This window comes from Pundamilia nyererei, unplaced genomic scaffold (assembly GCF_000239375.1).
Source record: "Pundamilia nyererei isolate P.nyererei 1_Seehausen unplaced genomic scaffold, PunNye1.0 scaffold00132, whole genome shotgun sequence".
Lineage (NCBI taxonomy): Eukaryota > Metazoa > Chordata > Actinopteri > Cichliformes > Cichlidae > Pundamilia > Pundamilia nyererei.
Window position 1 is genome coordinate 575,210 of NW_005187533.1, and position 16,605 is coordinate 591,814.

Genomic DNA, 16,605 nt, shown 5'->3' on the forward strand with positions numbered 1-16,605 from the left:
TGTTTCTAAAAACTATTTATTTGCATTTCTCTGCTTAGTAAAGACTCGGTCTTAATTACAAGTGTAGGCTGGCAGTGGGTCCTCTGCTCAATAGGCACATCCGTGTAACGCCACAAACAAGTGTTTACAGCTGCCGATGAACCAAAACAAGCCAATCTGTATACACCAACACACACACGGGTACGCACAGCCTGGTCTTCATCCGGCAGTGCTGGCACAGCGCCCTGAGACGTCGGCACTCATCGCGGGCACAAAGGAGGGCAGGAAGCGCAGACGAAAGACAGAAAGAAACAAAGAAAAACAGCCAAAACAAAAAGAAAAGAAGCGCAGCAGACGGCGGGACGACGGAGAACTCAAGACTGCTGAGAAATAAATGTGAAAAAAAAAGAGTACCTCGGCTCTGATCCACGCCACGCTGGGAGAGGAGGAGCAGGATATTGCTCTTGATTGCTACAGGGTCCACCTGTCTGTCTGTCTGTCTGTCCGTCCTTCTGCCTGCCTGGAGCGTTGTCTGTGTGTCTGCCTGGCATCAGCACCTCTCTGTGTGTCTGATGTCTCATTTTTTAAAAGCCTTTATGCGCCGGTCACTTTCCTTTTTTCCTTACATCTTAGTCTGCCACCCACTTTTTTGCTGCGTCTGTGTGAATCCTTGTGCGTCTGTCTTTTTGTCTCTCTCACCATGCTGCTCTGTTTTTGTCTTTCTCACTGTGTGATGTGTCTCTCTGTGCATATGTCAGTGCGTCTGCTTTCTTCATGCACAGATGCAGTCTCACACCCCCCATTTTTGCAGACAAACGTGCACATTTTATATTTGGCGGTTGAAAAAAAAAGATGCAGTGAAGTTTGACGGTTAATAAATGCAAACGCAGATGTTGCACACATGACAGCAGCCACCTTGGAGGTCATGCAGCGGCACACAACAAGCCAACAGAAGAGGACGTCTTCTCTTATGAAAGTATTTCAGATTATCGACCGTCCTCGGGTGTCCTTGCATCCCTCCATCAGAAGCTTGGACTCAAGCCAAGTCGGGCACCCCCCACCCACACCCACACGATCTCCACTGTTCAATCCCAGCATGCCTTGGCACAACACTGGGTGATTACTCTCACAGCGGTAAAACAGAAGAGATGGAAAGAAAGACAGAGAGCCTGGATCTCTGCCATGTCTTTCCTTGTAGTGAGCTAATGAAGCAAGAAATGCTTGGATAGACTTCAAGCATCAACACACACACACACACACATACGGTGAGCACAACAGCCCTCGCCAGCATAGACATCATGCATATTGAGCATGTCTTTCATATTTGTTCTAACAAGAAAACCCAACATGGCGGACAACCACCAACCTGTCCAAACAGCGACTTCGTTAGCATGCCTTTGTTCTCCATAAAACTGTGTTTGGCTCCTGCTTTGATTCAAGTGCTTTTTAAAGGGAGGGTTGTTGTGCAACTAGGAAGTAAAGTTGGGGGGGGGGAAATAGTATTTGTTGTGTTCAGTGTGAGTGAGCATCTCTACCTGGTAATGTAGGCAAAGTAGACCGATGAGTGGAGGGGAAGCGAGTCTCTGGTCAGCTGGCTGAGAGGTTAGCTACTTGGAACTGGAGCGGGGAGAAGACAAAGAGAGTGTCCTGTTCCAGGGATAATTCAATCCACATTTCAGATTTAATAGCAAATGATCATTCATTGTGACAGCCTTGATAAATGTTTTCAGAACTCTGCTGAAGTCCTGAGTCACGCTTCAAACGAACAGTAGGTTTAGTGATTTATTAAAACGTGCAGAAATCACATTTAAATATAGTCTATAAGAAAAAAAACAGAGTTTGGTACGACCACTTTTATTCTTCAACACAACCTGAGCTCTCTTAGTCAACCTTCTTCTAATTTTTTAAAGTAGTCTTCAGGAATTTATGTTAAATAAATGAGTGAAAAATGAGCCATTGTCCAAAGAAAAACTTTCAGAAAGCTGGAGAACTATTGCTCAAGACTGCACTTAAAAAATAAGAAAGTCTGGCTCCTTAGAAACTAAATATAAGGAAATAAGAGGTGGCTGAAGCGTTCTGCACAGTAATGCACAAGTGCAGAGCAACTATTTGATTTTCAGATAACGTTACAAACACTAGAACATTCGGACAGAGGTGCCAGGTTGCACACCAAAGAGAAAGACATCTGGAAAACATGTTACACGCACATTTACAGAACTGTTTGAAGGACATGCACAAATGCTTTACTTAACCAGGAGGAGTCGCTCTTGAGAAGACTGTCCTGGACGGAGACCAGCAGGGCAATTTTTTTTCCTGCGTTTTAATAACTTGCTTGTAACTTTTCATTTTCTGCATAAGTATTGCAGATAATGCTCCACACAACGGTCAGCAATTAGCGCAAATCTTTTTGACCTAAATGCACATTGGCCAACCTTTCTTAGATTGTAGCTCAGGGGTGTCAAATATACAGCCTGTGGGCCCTCCAAAAATCCTGGAGGGCCCAGATATCCCAAGTTGCTGTGCGTTACTCATGGGCATAATATATGCTCTCGATCTGAGCTATTGCAAGGAACTGAAATATACTTTCGAAGTCTTTCAGAAGCTGTTGCTTGATCTTGATGGACTGAGAGCCAGTGCAAAAGTAACAAGTCTCAAGAACAGTATGTTCTAAAAGATATCACTTGTTTTGAGAAAAGAAAGAAAGAAATTTTATTCAGATTGTGTTGCTTTGTATTTGGAAGTCCACTGGGGAAAAATGATAGTGTGGATAAAAAATGGAAGACACAAATTTTTTTCTATCTAGTTATTTTTTAGATATTATATTCAAGAAATGTGTCTTGACAGTTGTTGTACTACCCTGTCCTTAACACTTATCCTGCATTTAATCCTCAAAGAGATGTGCTGATGAATGAACCAGCATTATGTTAAACATGTTGACTCTGTTTCAAAAATTGTTAACCATTTTGAGTCCTGTATGTGTAAAATTAATCTTAAATGTGTTTACTGCATGAAAGTTACACTGAAAGTTAACATTTACTGAACACTTAGTACAAATGTTTTCTAAGTGGATTTCTGGTTTATTTTCACTGTTTAACTATAAGGTGTTGAATTGCCTAAAGTAAAATATAAATTGTACAAACTGTACAAACAATAAAAAAAGTTAATTGCTTAAAAATGTTGAATTCATTCAATTCTTAAAAGCTAGTACAATAATAAAAACAAGAAAAAGCTAAAATTATGATGACAATGAAGAAAATCAGCTACTTAATATTTTAAATGATTAACTTAAAAAATGTTTTCGTAACTACTATCATTAATTACATAACACTTAAAAAACAGTTTTGAGTAATATGGAAAAAAGTTGGAGAAACATACATTTTTTGAGTAAACAACTTAAAAACATGTTTTTAAGTTACCAATTATTAAGTATATGGTAATTAAAATTACCTTTACTTATAGAGGAAAAGTTCATTCCTCTAACCAACAAACTACATTGAGTTAGAGTCTAACTCAATGTAGTTTGTTGGTTCAATGTAATTTCTACACAAGTTATCTTAACGCAAAAAGATTAATGGAAACTGTTGCGTTAATTTTTTTTGTTAAGCTTAAACAGTTTTTAGAGTGTGGGAGCCGGAACATGCCCAACGATTTGTCTAACCCGACCCATGTGACCCATTGTAATGTATGAAACATTTCAACATGAGGGGAAATGTCTGAGCATTTCTAACTGAGACTAGTTGTTTGAATCATTAAGACATGAAATACCAGATGTTTAGTTTCAAAAGATCTACATGTGAAATGTTTGTACCTTTCAAATGTGGTTTGATGGTCAATTAATTCTATTCATTTAGATTTTTTAAAAAGTTGATTCAAAATTGACTTGAAATATATCCACCACCTGTTTTCTTACTCGATCGCTGAACAAGAAATAATGCTTTTATTTGTCTGGCAAATTTTTAAGGTAATAGGAGACGGGATTGTGTTTTTTTATTTTGCAGAAGTTGATACAACCCCCTTTAAACATTATTACTTGTACAAAATAGGTTGTATGTGGCCCAAGAACTAAAACAATGTTTTCCACCCCTGAGCTAGAGAAAACAAACAAGTCACCTTAATATCTCTACAACTTAATGAGTTGCATAAATATGAGCCTTTAAATTTCATTTGTGTTGAAAAGAGCCACCATGCTCCACTGGTTTCTAGTTTTGCAACAGTCTAAGCCCTGGATCTGACAGTGGTAGTGCTACACTGACTGATATGACAAAATAAGGACAGACCAACTTCCCTCAAACTCTTAACTAAAAACGGAAGAAAACAGAGTCTCCTGTACTGGCAGATAATTAAAGAGAAACATGGCTGTCTACATAAAGTTGTTCTTAAGGCTCCAATGTGACCGACTCACTTTTAAACAGCTAAACAATCTCCAAGCAAAAATAACAGACCACCAAAGCTCTTTACAGATTCTTTACTTTGACAGATTCAGGGACTGTTTAAGCGGAGAATTTAAACCATAAATCAACCTACCTGCCCTGTGCTCCAGCCTTAAGTCACCTGACCGCCTTTAGCGGCTGAAATAATGGATGCTCAACATACACAGCTCGCCAGAGGTAATAAAAGGAATAATAATAATATATTAAATAGACACGTTTGACTGTGATGGAAGAGAAAACTTTATTTAGAATATTTTAAAGTAAGGACGAGTAATATCAGTTTGGCTATTTTAGCATGCTAGCGTGCTCACAGTGATAACAGCCTAGCATCTTGTGTTAGCAGCCAAGGCCGCAGGGTGGAAACGTTAACTAGGACTGAGTATATTAGAGAACTGGGGATACAATACAGATAGTTAAACAAATACAATATACTTTTCATGTTTGAACAATATAATTATGTACATTGTACTAACATGATAGTATATTGTACAAACATATAAAGTATATGAAAGTTAGAACAATAAACTTTTCACGTTATAACGTGATATACTTCTATTTTTCTTTTGCCTGGGTGGCAGTTCTGCGCTTGCGTAAAATATTGATATAGAAGCGCAGTATGTACTAAATTGTGTTGATTGGCATGTCTGGTTTTTAAAAAAAAGCCTATGCACATTTAAACGACAGAAGTTGACCCAAAGTGCACAATAACACTCCAGGTCTCCGACAAATCTATTTTCAAAATACACGAAAAGCTGAAAAGTGTGTTTTGTTGTATTATTAATTTTATTGTTGTGGAAAATATAAATCACAATCATTTCATGGTCATTAAAACGTGTTCAGAAGTGATGACTATTCATCATCTCATAAATCATGACACACTGCTCTTCCCTTCATAAGCTGCCTTTATGGGTTAAAAGAAACAATATTGGCCTTATATTTAATTGGTATGTGATCAATGCCAAAACTTAAGCAGGATTATGAAATTGAGGGACATTGCAGGATTTTCAGAATAGTACATAAATAGCTGCTGCTTATTATATGTTGCTTGGTAGCTTGATCTATTATAACAGAATTTATCTGCAAAAATAATAAAGCTTTAAGGTAAAGATGCAATAGAAAGTCAAATCCAAAGTGCAGTGAAGTAGATGTACTGTATGTTAAGCCTGGAGTTACCACTTGTGCTCACTAGTAGTACCAGCAGACATCCAGACAGAAACACAAGATTTTAGATTTTTTTAATTATCATTTATTACCCTCAAAACAGGAAAAACTAAACTTGCCTCTACTAAATCATTCATCTATCCAGCAGTTTTTAGATTAAACATAAAAGAAATAATAAATAAACAAAATACAACACAGAGGTTAAATCCTAAATATTCACAGTAGGCTGTGCATTTTAAATGATCACAATCTTTTTCTCAGTAATCCAAACGCACCCCTGTGCGAGGCAAGGCAAATTATTGACTGACTATTCAAAATGTAAGATTTCCATCCATAGCAGATTCATGTGAATCGTAACTGCTGGCAGTCCTGAGCAAGTTGTTAACAAGTGCAAAAATCCTTCAAGTCAAAATAATTCAAGAGCGTTAAGGTTCACAGTGTGATTTCAGTCACATTCATTTTTTTGATTTTGTATAAAGTGCCATTTCTTCACAATTTTATACGAGGATTGCGAATGCTATAAATGAATTATGAAGATCTTAACGTGATACAAAACGTATCCTGGAGCAAAAATTAAACAAAAGTAACAACAACAACAACAAAAAACAAAATCCAGGCACCTGTTGGTCAGAGAAAATAAAACATCATTCAAGTAAATTTAACTTCATTTTTAGAGTCGAGGTGACACATCCGAGTGGAGATCAGTGGTTTTCCTTTCGTTTCCACCTGTCGGCCCCCTCTCCTCCGCTCTCTTCTGCGCCATCTGTTCTTTTCTTGGACTTCTTGTGTTTGTGTTTCTTCAGCTCTCCGTCCTGCGGCTGCTCCAGGCTCGCCTGCCTTTTCTCTTTTTTCTGCCTTTTTTGTTTCCTCTCCTTCTCTGTCCTCTTGTCGTCTTTGCTGTTCCCCTGGCTCGCTGACGAGCCGACGCTGCTGCTTCGGCTGCTGAGCATCTCCCCTTCCTCCAGATCCCTCCCTCCACCGAACCAGTTTTCTACTCCATCCACTTTATAATCAGCCTCATGCTCCCAGCAGGCACTTCCTCCCTGCACAGCCATCATCCCTCGATTTTCTCTCCCCTCTTTGCCTTCTTTGACGAATTTCTCAGCCTTGTTTGGTTTACGCTCTTCTTTTCCAGCTTTGCTCTGCATTAACCCCAAATGAGGGGAATATCTTTGAGAGTATCCAGGAGATTCAAAGGGGAGCAGGTCTCTGCCTTTACCCCGGCTGTGGGAGTGGTGTGTCCCTGGAGCTCTGTCTTTATTTCGATCACTCCCTGATGAATCTTGGTGGTTACTGTGGTAGTGGCTGTAGTTTTTATCTTTGTATCTGAGATTCAATGATGGGTCTCTGTGTGTTTTCTGTGCATCTTTTTCAGGCAGGTTGGGTTCCCTGCTTATCGTGTTGCTTTCCCTGTTTCTGGCACTGGTGAATTTCTTGCTGGGACAGGATGAACTCTTGTTGCTAGCCTGGCTGCCCCCGTATTGCAGATCTGTCCTATCTGCATTGTGTGATGTTGAGAAGGAGTAAAACTGAGAGGAGGTGGGGAGAGAGGCAGTGCGTTTTTGCTCTTTGTCCCCGTCTCTCCCGCTTCCTTCCTCTCTTGTTTGTTCTTTTGACCTTTTCCTCTCTTGTTGCCTCTCCCTCTCTCTGTTCCTCTGCCTGTCCATCTCTCTCCTCGTCTCCCTGCCTGCATCTGCAGACGTGGTGCTTACAGCTCCGTCTTTGCCACTAGAGGGAGCCACACTTCTGTGTGACCAGGAGCAAGCAGAGTCTCTCTCTTTCTCCCTGCCCCTCTCTCCCTGCTGTTCCTCGTCACCCTCAGCTTTGTTGGTCACTGACGGTTGAGGCAGAGTCAAAGAAACACGGTCAGTGTGAACTCTGACTTTTCCTTCATCCTCCTCATCATCTCTCTCCCATGTTGATCGGGGTGCCTGGGAAATAAAAGTAAAAATACAATGTGACTCAGATGTCATGACTTTTTTTTTTTTAAGGGAGTAAGTCATAGTAGCTTAAGCATCATTAGTTAATATTAATCTCTGGCACTCTTCCTCATGTAATCAGTTGTCCTGTCTCCTTCCCTTAACCCACAACTGGTTGTGACAGGTGACTGTTAAAAGGGAGTTTTTCCTTTTTGAGTTGCTTTTTTTTTCACTGCCACCGAGTGCTTGTTCACAGGGGGTTATCTAATTAGGGCTTTCTTTCTACTATTGTAGGGTCTTTACCTTACAGTATGAAGTGCCTTGAGGCAACTCTTGTTGTCATTCAGCACTATATAAATAAAACTGAATTGAGTGACAGAATGGTGGCACAGTGGTTGCCTGATACCAAGATCCTATATGTGAATCCACCATCTGGCCGGGGCCTCACTATGATGAGTTTGTATTCCGGTTCTCCGACTTCCCCCCGCAGTCCAAAGGCATGCAGTTAGTAGGGTTCTACATTGGTTGGATGGATGAACTTAGGTGGTGGATGCTTATATAACCTCGGCTGACATACACACCTGAACGTGTACCAGCTCCGTCCATCTTTCTTGGGTGTATTTCTCCAACGTTTTCACCACTGTCCTCCTCTGATGACTCTCTTCTTCACGGCTGCCCAACACACATAGACAAGATTAAATATCACAGGTAATCTAATAAAAGAAGATATACAGCTGCAACACTAGATCTCTTTAGTCTTTAATTGCATCCTAGGATGTTCTTTAGTCTTTGTAGATCCCTGAGGAGAAAATTATGTCCTGTGTTTTATGTGTTAGGAGCAGTGGGCAGCCACCCTGCAGAGACTAACTCGAGTAACAAGCCAGTGACTCAATTGAAGACCTGAGGAAAATTAAACTAGCATGTTTTAACAGTGAGGAAAATCTGAGATCCAAGAATCCATGTGAATGTTAGACAAGGTGCTTGCTGTGAAGATGTGATAAACAAATAGCAGCCGAGCTGGTGGGAAAAATGAAGATAAATTGATTAAGACTGCAAATTCTGTGCAGCTCTGATAGGAAAATATTTCCCTGACTGTTAAAGACCAATCCAGGGTATTACGTTCTTATATTACAGGTAAAACAGTGTTGAACTTAATTTACTTATTAATTATCTAATGTAAAAAAACCCAAAACTATAGTAATCTAAATGGCTGTTCAGATACATTTCGGGTTTTCTACCTGCTTCCACTTTTTCCAGTGAAAGCAAATACTGTTGTTCTTCGTTTAGGAACAGTTTAAACTGAATACACACGTTTAGGTTCAGCAGTTGTGTTCAGACAGAAAAAAAGACATGACGATGTCACCACAACTTGTAACAACTTGGTAAGGTCTGAAAATGTACTTTGATCTAGACTTTGAGAAACGCAATCATATTTTATTACCAGATAAGATAAGATAAGATTATTATTTAATCTAAACATTTCTTGGAAAATGCAGCTACAAAGATTAAAATGAAGACAGTTAAAAATGAAAGCAGTAATGTTCTGACCTGCCATCACCCAGCTTGGTGTTAGGTCCATCTTGGTGGCCTTCATTTTTGCTCCTTGATGAGCTGAACCTCAATGTACCTTCCTCCCTCGTCATCATCTCGACACCTTCCTTTAGCTCGTCCCTCCACGCTTCTCTGTTTTCTTGCTCCTTCTGCGAGTCTCCCATCTCTTGATCTTTGTCGTCCTCTCTCAAACTCTCTTCTTCCCCCTTTCCTGTCTCACTCTCCTCCACTCCTGTGAGCGCACAGTGCCATAAGTCTAATTCCCCCTCGTCTTCATCGTCTTTTCTTTCTCTGGTGTCTTCCTTCTCTCCTGCCTTCGTTCCCTTATCATCTCTGAAGGTAAATTTGTCCCATGTCAGGCTTTTTTCTCCCTCACCTTGTATCAGTTTGTCTTCAGAACGGTCCTCCTGGTTTCTACTGGATTCCTTTTCATTTAGTTCACCTCTGTTGACCCTCTGCGCCTCCTCTCTATTTTCAGGGTAATTGATGTTTTCCTGCGCCTTCCCTGTAACCTCGTGTTTTCCATTGTTCTCCTCTGTCCTTTTGCCATCCAGGTTGATGTTGATGCTTATCTTCATCTGCGGTTTCACCTTCATCCCTTCCTCCCAGATGTCTTTCGCTGTCAGAGGCCATGTTTTCTTCTCTGACTTCTTCTCCATTTTTTGCTTCTCTTTGTCAAGTGGTTTCAGGAATTCACTAAGACGGTTTTCAGGCTTCTCTGCTGTTTTCGTTTTCAGGTGTTTGCCACTTTGCATCTCACCAGAAAGACTACCATCCCTTTCATTCTTCACCAGATCCTCATTCTTTCTTTTCCTATTCTTCTCTGATCTAGAGTCAGGAGTTTTGCTGCCTCCAGGGTTTTCTTCTCGCTCTTTGCTCGTCCCGTCTAGCTCTTTGTTGGGTTTTGCTTTGTGCTGTCTCTTCCCATCACTAAAGTCTAAATCTTTGCCTCTTTTCCAGCATTCCTCTCCTTCTGAATTGCTTCCTATGAATTTTCTTTCAGGTTGGTCTTGTTTCAGGACAGTTTGGTCTGAATCTTTCTGTACTGGCGTACTATGCTTGCAGGCCTTTGGTTCACTGCTGTGCCTCCTTTTGTCCTTTCTGCTGTCATCTCTAGAGCTTTCAGCATGAGGGGGCGAAGTCTCCTGTCCACTGTCTTCAGGTTGTTTCTTCTTCTTCTTTTGTTCATGTTTCAGTGGGCTCGACTCCTCCAGTTTTTTCAGTGGCTTATTGTCTGTACTCGGTCCTTGCAGTTTCATTTCCGTGCTACTCTTTGAAAGCGTGACTTGTTTATGTCTTGACTTCTCATTGCACCTCTCAGTAGATGCTCTTGGCTGAGCTCTGTCTTCAGATGGCGTGGAGCGACCGTCACTGGACGACTGAGATGGAGGTGATCGGCTGTCATTAGCCTTATAAGACATAGAGGAACTGCTGTCACTGCATGACTGAGATGGCGTGGAGCGACTCTCGCTTGAAGAATGAGATGGGGGAGAGCGACTGTCACTGGATGACTCCGACGAGGGGGAACAGCCATCCATCTCAACAGGGCATCTATCTTGTGGTTGGTAGCGAGAGTTTAAGCTGGCTTGTGATTGATTTCTGCTTCTGTCTGTGCTCACCCACTGAGGGGGAGGAGGAGGAGGAGGAAGACTGAGTAGGGGAACAGGCAGCTGGTGGAGCTGGTGATAGCTGCTGAAATATTTCTCATACCACTCTTTGTACTCATTCTTCCACTGCAGGTAGCACTCCCTGTCCAGCTCCAGGCTGTTTGCTCGACTTGTGCACGTGTTTCTGGAAATACTGTCCTCAGAGCGTGCCGCTTCCTTCCCTGAGCGTTCTCCCCGCTTCCTGGAGTGGTTGCTGCTTGAAGATGACTTCTTGCTAAGATGGCGACTTTGATGGCGGTCCTTTCTGCCTAATAGAGACTTGGACCTGGAATGACGAGCCCTTCGAGGTGAAGACGACGAGGACGGTGTAGGTGAGCGCGAGCGTTTATAACCGTAGGTATAAGAGCTAGGCTGGCGAGAGCGTGTGTGCAGGTCTCTCTGATGAGAGTAGGGAGAGCGGTGTCTAAAGAAGAAGAAAAAAAGAAAACACAAGACAGTTTTCACTGTATGGAAAATACATGGTTATTGGTTGGTGGGTGTTATTAGGTGGTTGTGGAGGAGTGGGTCGCTCACTAACAAGAAGGCCCCTTCAGTCTGTACCCTTGGGCAAGTTACCCCTGAGGTATGTGTTGGAGTGTGTGTGTGATTATTAGAAGGTGGAAACAATGGAGAGCTACAGGTACTCTGGCATTTACCTGAATGACAGACTTGACTGGAGGACCAAGAGTGATGCTGTGAACAGGAAGGGAATGAGCAGACTCTACTTTATGAGAAAGCTCTGATGTTGGAGATCTTCTACCAGCCTGTGATACTGATAGAAGATCTCCATCATCATCATGAGTGGTACTGCTATTGTCTTCTGCTCTCCACCACAAACAACCCATCTCACCCACTCCAGTCTACACTACTGAAGCAGGGGAGCTCTTCTTCCCTCAAACTAATTCAACCCCACTTCCATAAAGAATGCTTCAGGAAATCATTCCTACTGTTCTCTTAGGTTTATACTGTACATACTATTTTTAATGACATTTGTACTACTCTACATTTGTACTAAATGTTTTTATATTATTTATTTACTCCACAAATGTAATGTGAATTTTCAGGTTTTTAAACATAACAATGCTGTTGGGTTTTTTTTGCTCTGTATTTGTCCTGCATGTTTTTAGTATACAAGTCAGTTTCTGTCAGTCCTGAAGATTTTCAATTCAGGATGGTGCAAAACAGCAAAATGCAAAATACTGTAAATAACATTTCTGTAAAAGGGCCACAAAATACCTTGATCTGCTTCTGGAGCGAGAGCGAGACTCAGAGCGGCTTGAAGAGTGAGAGTAGGAGCAAGAGGCCTTGGTTGTAGAAGACTTTGAATGTGAAGAGGAGCGTCTGTAGCCAGATGCTCTTTGAGGTGACCTGAGTGACAAAAAGTGACATGTAAAGATATAAAATATACATTATGTTCAGTTCATCATGTACATCTATAGGATAGTATAAACATAATGCTGTAAGCAGGTACAGACCTCTCTTTTTTCTTTCTCTGATACTTGTACCACTCCTGGGGAATGAGGCGAGGGATGGGGGAGGAGGTGGTAGTAGAGGAGCAAAGGGATGGGATAGGGGTACCCTGGGGGGCTGGAAGGGTCCAGATGGGTGTGGCAGGTGGGTATCCAGGAGGGTAAGTGCTGTGCGACTGTTGAGCTGATAAGTACGTGTGAAAAAGTGGGGAGGGAAAAAGAGGTGGTGGAGTATTTGAATATGAAGAGGAGGATGATGTGGAGGGGATGGTAGAAAGCTGCTGGGTATTAGATTCAGTCTTTCCTCCAGCGAGACAAACCAAAGATGAAGAAGAGCTATAAGGAAGGTACATGAAAGGTAAAAGATGTCAGTGTTTAAAGAGTGGAAAAAGGAAAATACAAACCCCTAACTCAGAAACACACACTACCAACCTCTCCAAGCTGACTGAGGATTCAGGGTATACTGGGGTTGCACCTGTTGATTCAAAGAAAGTGTTTTTTTCCCTCATTATTTCCTGATTTTAGTGACATTACTGGCATGTGTCTAAACACAAGGTTAACAGTAGGGAATAGATTATCACACACTGATACTGTTTATTAGTCACTCACCTAAGCAGGAGTGTTGATTCTCTTGACTGACGCTACCTGTCAGAGGCTGCTCTGCTGCTGGAGTGTCATCATCCTAAACAGACACAAATGCCACAAGATTTCATTAAAAAACACAAACAAAAAAAGGTTATTATTGAGTGAGAATGACTGTTCCTGTATGAATGACCTCACCGGTGTTATGGGCTGTGACGGTGGATCAGTCGGATCTTTGTTTGAAACCTTTCCAGACAGGGCAGCACCTGCTGAGTCACTGCACATCTTTCCTTCAATCTCACTGAGTAAATACATCACAGTCAGCACAACATGATCGCAATCATTTAAATTCTCCTCATTCTTACCTCTTTAGCAGCACTGCAAAGCTGTAGCTACAGTGAAATAACTCCTTTTTTATAAATGGCAGCGCCAGCTATTTTAAAACCCTTTGATTTTAAGTTGGAAATACAGTAGTTAAATTCACAGTTTATCGTTAGACAACGAGCGTTACTTCATTGTCAGGCAACACTAGGAGCTCCCAAACAGCTTTAAGTGTGTTTTCACTGCTGTCTGGCTGGAGTGGGACATCTTCAACATCCTCAAATATTATGAAGATCGTCCGCAATGTGGATGTAGAAATACCCATGTAAAAATCTGTGTAATATTATACATACTTCTCAGATATTTCTAGCTGGTTTTCTAGAGGCTGGAGGGATGTGCCTGCTGTGTCATTCTCAGAGGCTGGGTCTGTAGTTGTAGGTTGAACCTCAGAGACTTGAGACTGTGGTGGTGTATTTGCAGTCTTTAGATGATCCAGAAGAGAGTCCTGAACAGGGGGTATACCAAGAAAACATTGCAGAGATCAAAATCCAGTGGAACAAACAAGGGAGCATGAATGCTAAGGAAGATCTTTGTGAAACAGAATCCCAAAGCTTAAATGATTATTCGTAATGATGGCTAATTTACTGGGCTGATCTACAGAATTAAATTAGATGTTTTTTTTTACAATTGCTGTGCCACACATAAGACGAGTTAACTTATAGAGCAAATTAACAGCAAATGGTGAAAAAACAGAGGTATTTTACTCTTGCAACAGCAGTAGAAAACAAAGTTTTCTTAGTTTTTAGTAACTTTCTAAGTTTACCACAAATAGATCTTAATTGAATCGAGTCCTCATCAGCTCTGTCGCTCTCTTTGTATTTTGTCTCTCAGGTTAAATACCTTTTGGACAGCTTTTTATTGCTTGTTAACATAAGTGCAATAAAACTTAATATGCTGTTGTGAACTTTATTACCATTGTTTTCTCAACAATTTCTTCTTGTGTGCTACACTCCTTATACGATACAGTGCACACACAAAACTAGAAACCGGGTAAGAAGAAACTATCATGACTGCAAATTAAAGGAAACTGCAAGAGTTTTAAAAAAGATTTTAGTCATAAATATGAATTTAGCATTTCATATTCTTTTCATTTGTCCCTTTAAAAAAAATAAAGTTAAGGGATGATGTTAAATCAAGTCTAATGTTGCCTCTTCTTTACAGTGAGAAAGGTTATTAATTTAATAATAGTACTGGAACTTCTTTTCAGTAGATACCCAAAGCTGAGGTGTCTGTATCAACATCAGGCCTGAGAAAGTTGGATCACTGCACCTCAATTTGGGAAACATTTCATCAAAGCCAATAAACGAAACCAATAATTTACAATAGAGGAATTAGTACATTAGGACTGTGCGACATGGCAAAATATATCAAAGGATGATATTAAAATGTCTATTGTTCCTTTAGATGACGCTTTGCAATAGTCACCCCGGCACCACAGGAAGGACCAGCCAAAAAACATCCGGGTTCTCATTCCTAAACGAGGGGCTAGAGCCATCAGGTGCTCAAAATAAATCTCAGAAGAAGAACAGTGACCATTACAACTTATATTTGTAAATATATAGAAGCTCTTATATGACTGCGTGGGGTCATTTAGTGTGTGTTGCTACAGGTTAACATAAGGCTGATATTGATATGTTAAAAAGTACTTCTGATTTGGTTATTATATAAAATATTCACTGAATTTACAGAAAATGCACTATACTGTGATTTATATCATTATCAGGATAACAGATGACTTATATCAGGATATGAGACATGTGTACATGCATGTTTCTTCTTTGGGCAAATACAGAATGTTGCAGAGACCTACCAAAGGTCTTACCCTGAAAAGAAAACAGTAATTATATTATTTGCAGGTTCTTTATTTTTCCTGCCTGCCAGATGAAACATATTATTAAAAGGCTCACCTGCTGGCTTTGGGATGACTGCTGAGGTTTCTGTGGCTGGCTCTGCATGGGCAGAGGGGGCGGGGTAGGGACAGAGGGGGCTGGAGTTAGATTTTGAGACTGGGATGTGGCTGGTTTTCTTTTCAAGCTTTTGTCTTGTCCTTGTTCTTTCTTAAAACTGTTGACAGCCTGTGGTGGGAGAAAAATGGATGGAGAGCAAAGTGAATGCTGAATACTGAATCTTCTGGTGTGACGTTACAGATCAACAATACAACATTAACTGTACCTTGAAAAAGAAAGCATTATTACAAACATTTAATCTATAATATATAATTATTATCACTCTGTCAATTCACCTGTCTGAGAAATTTATTGGCTATCAAGGTGTCAGGAGAGACTTCTAATTGTTCGCAGGTGGGACAGATATGGTACTCTGATTCCAACAAGGCAGTGCGAATACCTGAGTGAGAGAAAAGGAGATTAAAGAGCAACCAGAGCACTGTTTATTTGTACAATAATGTGACACAGTCCTACAGTTTGAAGCAGTGCTGTGCTTTCACTGTCGAGAGTACAGACTGTACATGCACTTGTGTTTCTGCTGCTTTTGGTAGGCAAAATTTGCACATTTTTGCTGAATCTGTGATACACTTAAACATTTCTACAATTTTGTACTTTGTGTAATTAAATTTTTGAGTTAGTAAGAACTGGATATATAGATATATTAGGTTCAGGTGATTAGATGTTTAAACTATTAATTTATCTTATGTGTGTGTAGCAGACACTCACATTCATCACAGTAGCTGTTTCCACAGCAGGGTATGACCACGGCATCAGCCAGCAGTTCATTACAGAGCAGACAGAGGAGCTCGCCAGGTATGGGATCATCCTGGTCTTCAGACTCGGGCTCCTGTGCAAGGAAGGGAGGTTTCTCCTTCTTGCCAATAGCATATGCCTCTCTATGGACAGAAAAAAGTACATGCACATTTACTTTTGTGTCCAACACACTGTCATTATTGCACTTTTCTGTTGCGCTGTCTTATGTTTGTATCGTTCTGTTCTGTCTGGTGTTGCACTGTCTTTGTTTTGGGGGTTTTTTGCAATTCCTGCAATTTTTTTTCACACTTGCACTTTATGTAGTCCTGTGTTGATTGTCTTTTATATGTAGCACCATTGTCTTGGAGGAATGTTGTCTCGCTTCAATGTGTACTGTACCGCTGCACATGGTTGAAATGACAATAAAGCCTCTTGACTTTTATTTATTAACAGGATGCTTTTAACTAGATTTACTTCAACTGGGTACCTTTAAGAGAAGGCTGTTAATTTGACATTTGACTTAAAAAATGGCTACTAATAAGCCAAAAGTATAGAGCATGGACTGAAAAGGAGGATATCTATCTATCTATCTATCTATATAAAATACAGCTCTCTTTCAAATAACGACTCGTTACAACAGTGGTATGCAGAAGAGCATCTCTGAATGCACAACATATCCAACCTACCTGCCACTCCTGTCAGCTGAGAACATGAAACTGAGACCAAAGTTCACACAAGCTAACCCAAATTATAAAATGGAAGGCTGGAAAAATGTTCTTAATGTGTTT

General features: G+C 40.6%; 1 protein-coding gene across 1 annotated transcript in view; it reads right to left on the reverse strand.

Moving 5' to 3' along the window:
- Positions 1-2,503: 2,503 nt before the first annotated feature.
- LOC102205458 (E3 ubiquitin-protein ligase RBBP6) overlaps positions 2,504-16,605 on the reverse strand; it is a 23,944-nt gene continuing 9,842 nt past the window's right edge. The window contains exons 8-20 of the mRNA XM_013913429.1: positions 15,791-15,960; positions 15,361-15,464; positions 15,026-15,193; positions 13,412-13,563; positions 12,936-13,038; positions 12,765-12,837; positions 12,588-12,630; positions 12,162-12,491; positions 11,923-12,054; positions 9,038-11,110; positions 8,071-8,161; positions 6,485-7,501; positions 2,504-2,602 (exon numbers count right to left, since the gene is read on the reverse strand). Of these exons, the coding sequence (XP_013768883.1) occupies positions 2,504-2,602; positions 6,485-7,501; positions 8,071-8,161; positions 9,038-11,110; positions 11,923-12,054; positions 12,162-12,491; positions 12,588-12,630; positions 12,765-12,837; positions 12,936-13,038; positions 13,412-13,563; positions 15,026-15,193; positions 15,361-15,464; positions 15,791-15,960 (4,555 nt within the window). The remainder of the gene's footprint in view (positions 2,603-6,484; positions 7,502-8,070; positions 8,162-9,037; positions 11,111-11,922; positions 12,055-12,161; positions 12,492-12,587; positions 12,631-12,764; positions 12,838-12,935; positions 13,039-13,411; positions 13,564-15,025; positions 15,194-15,360; positions 15,465-15,790; positions 15,961-16,605) is intronic.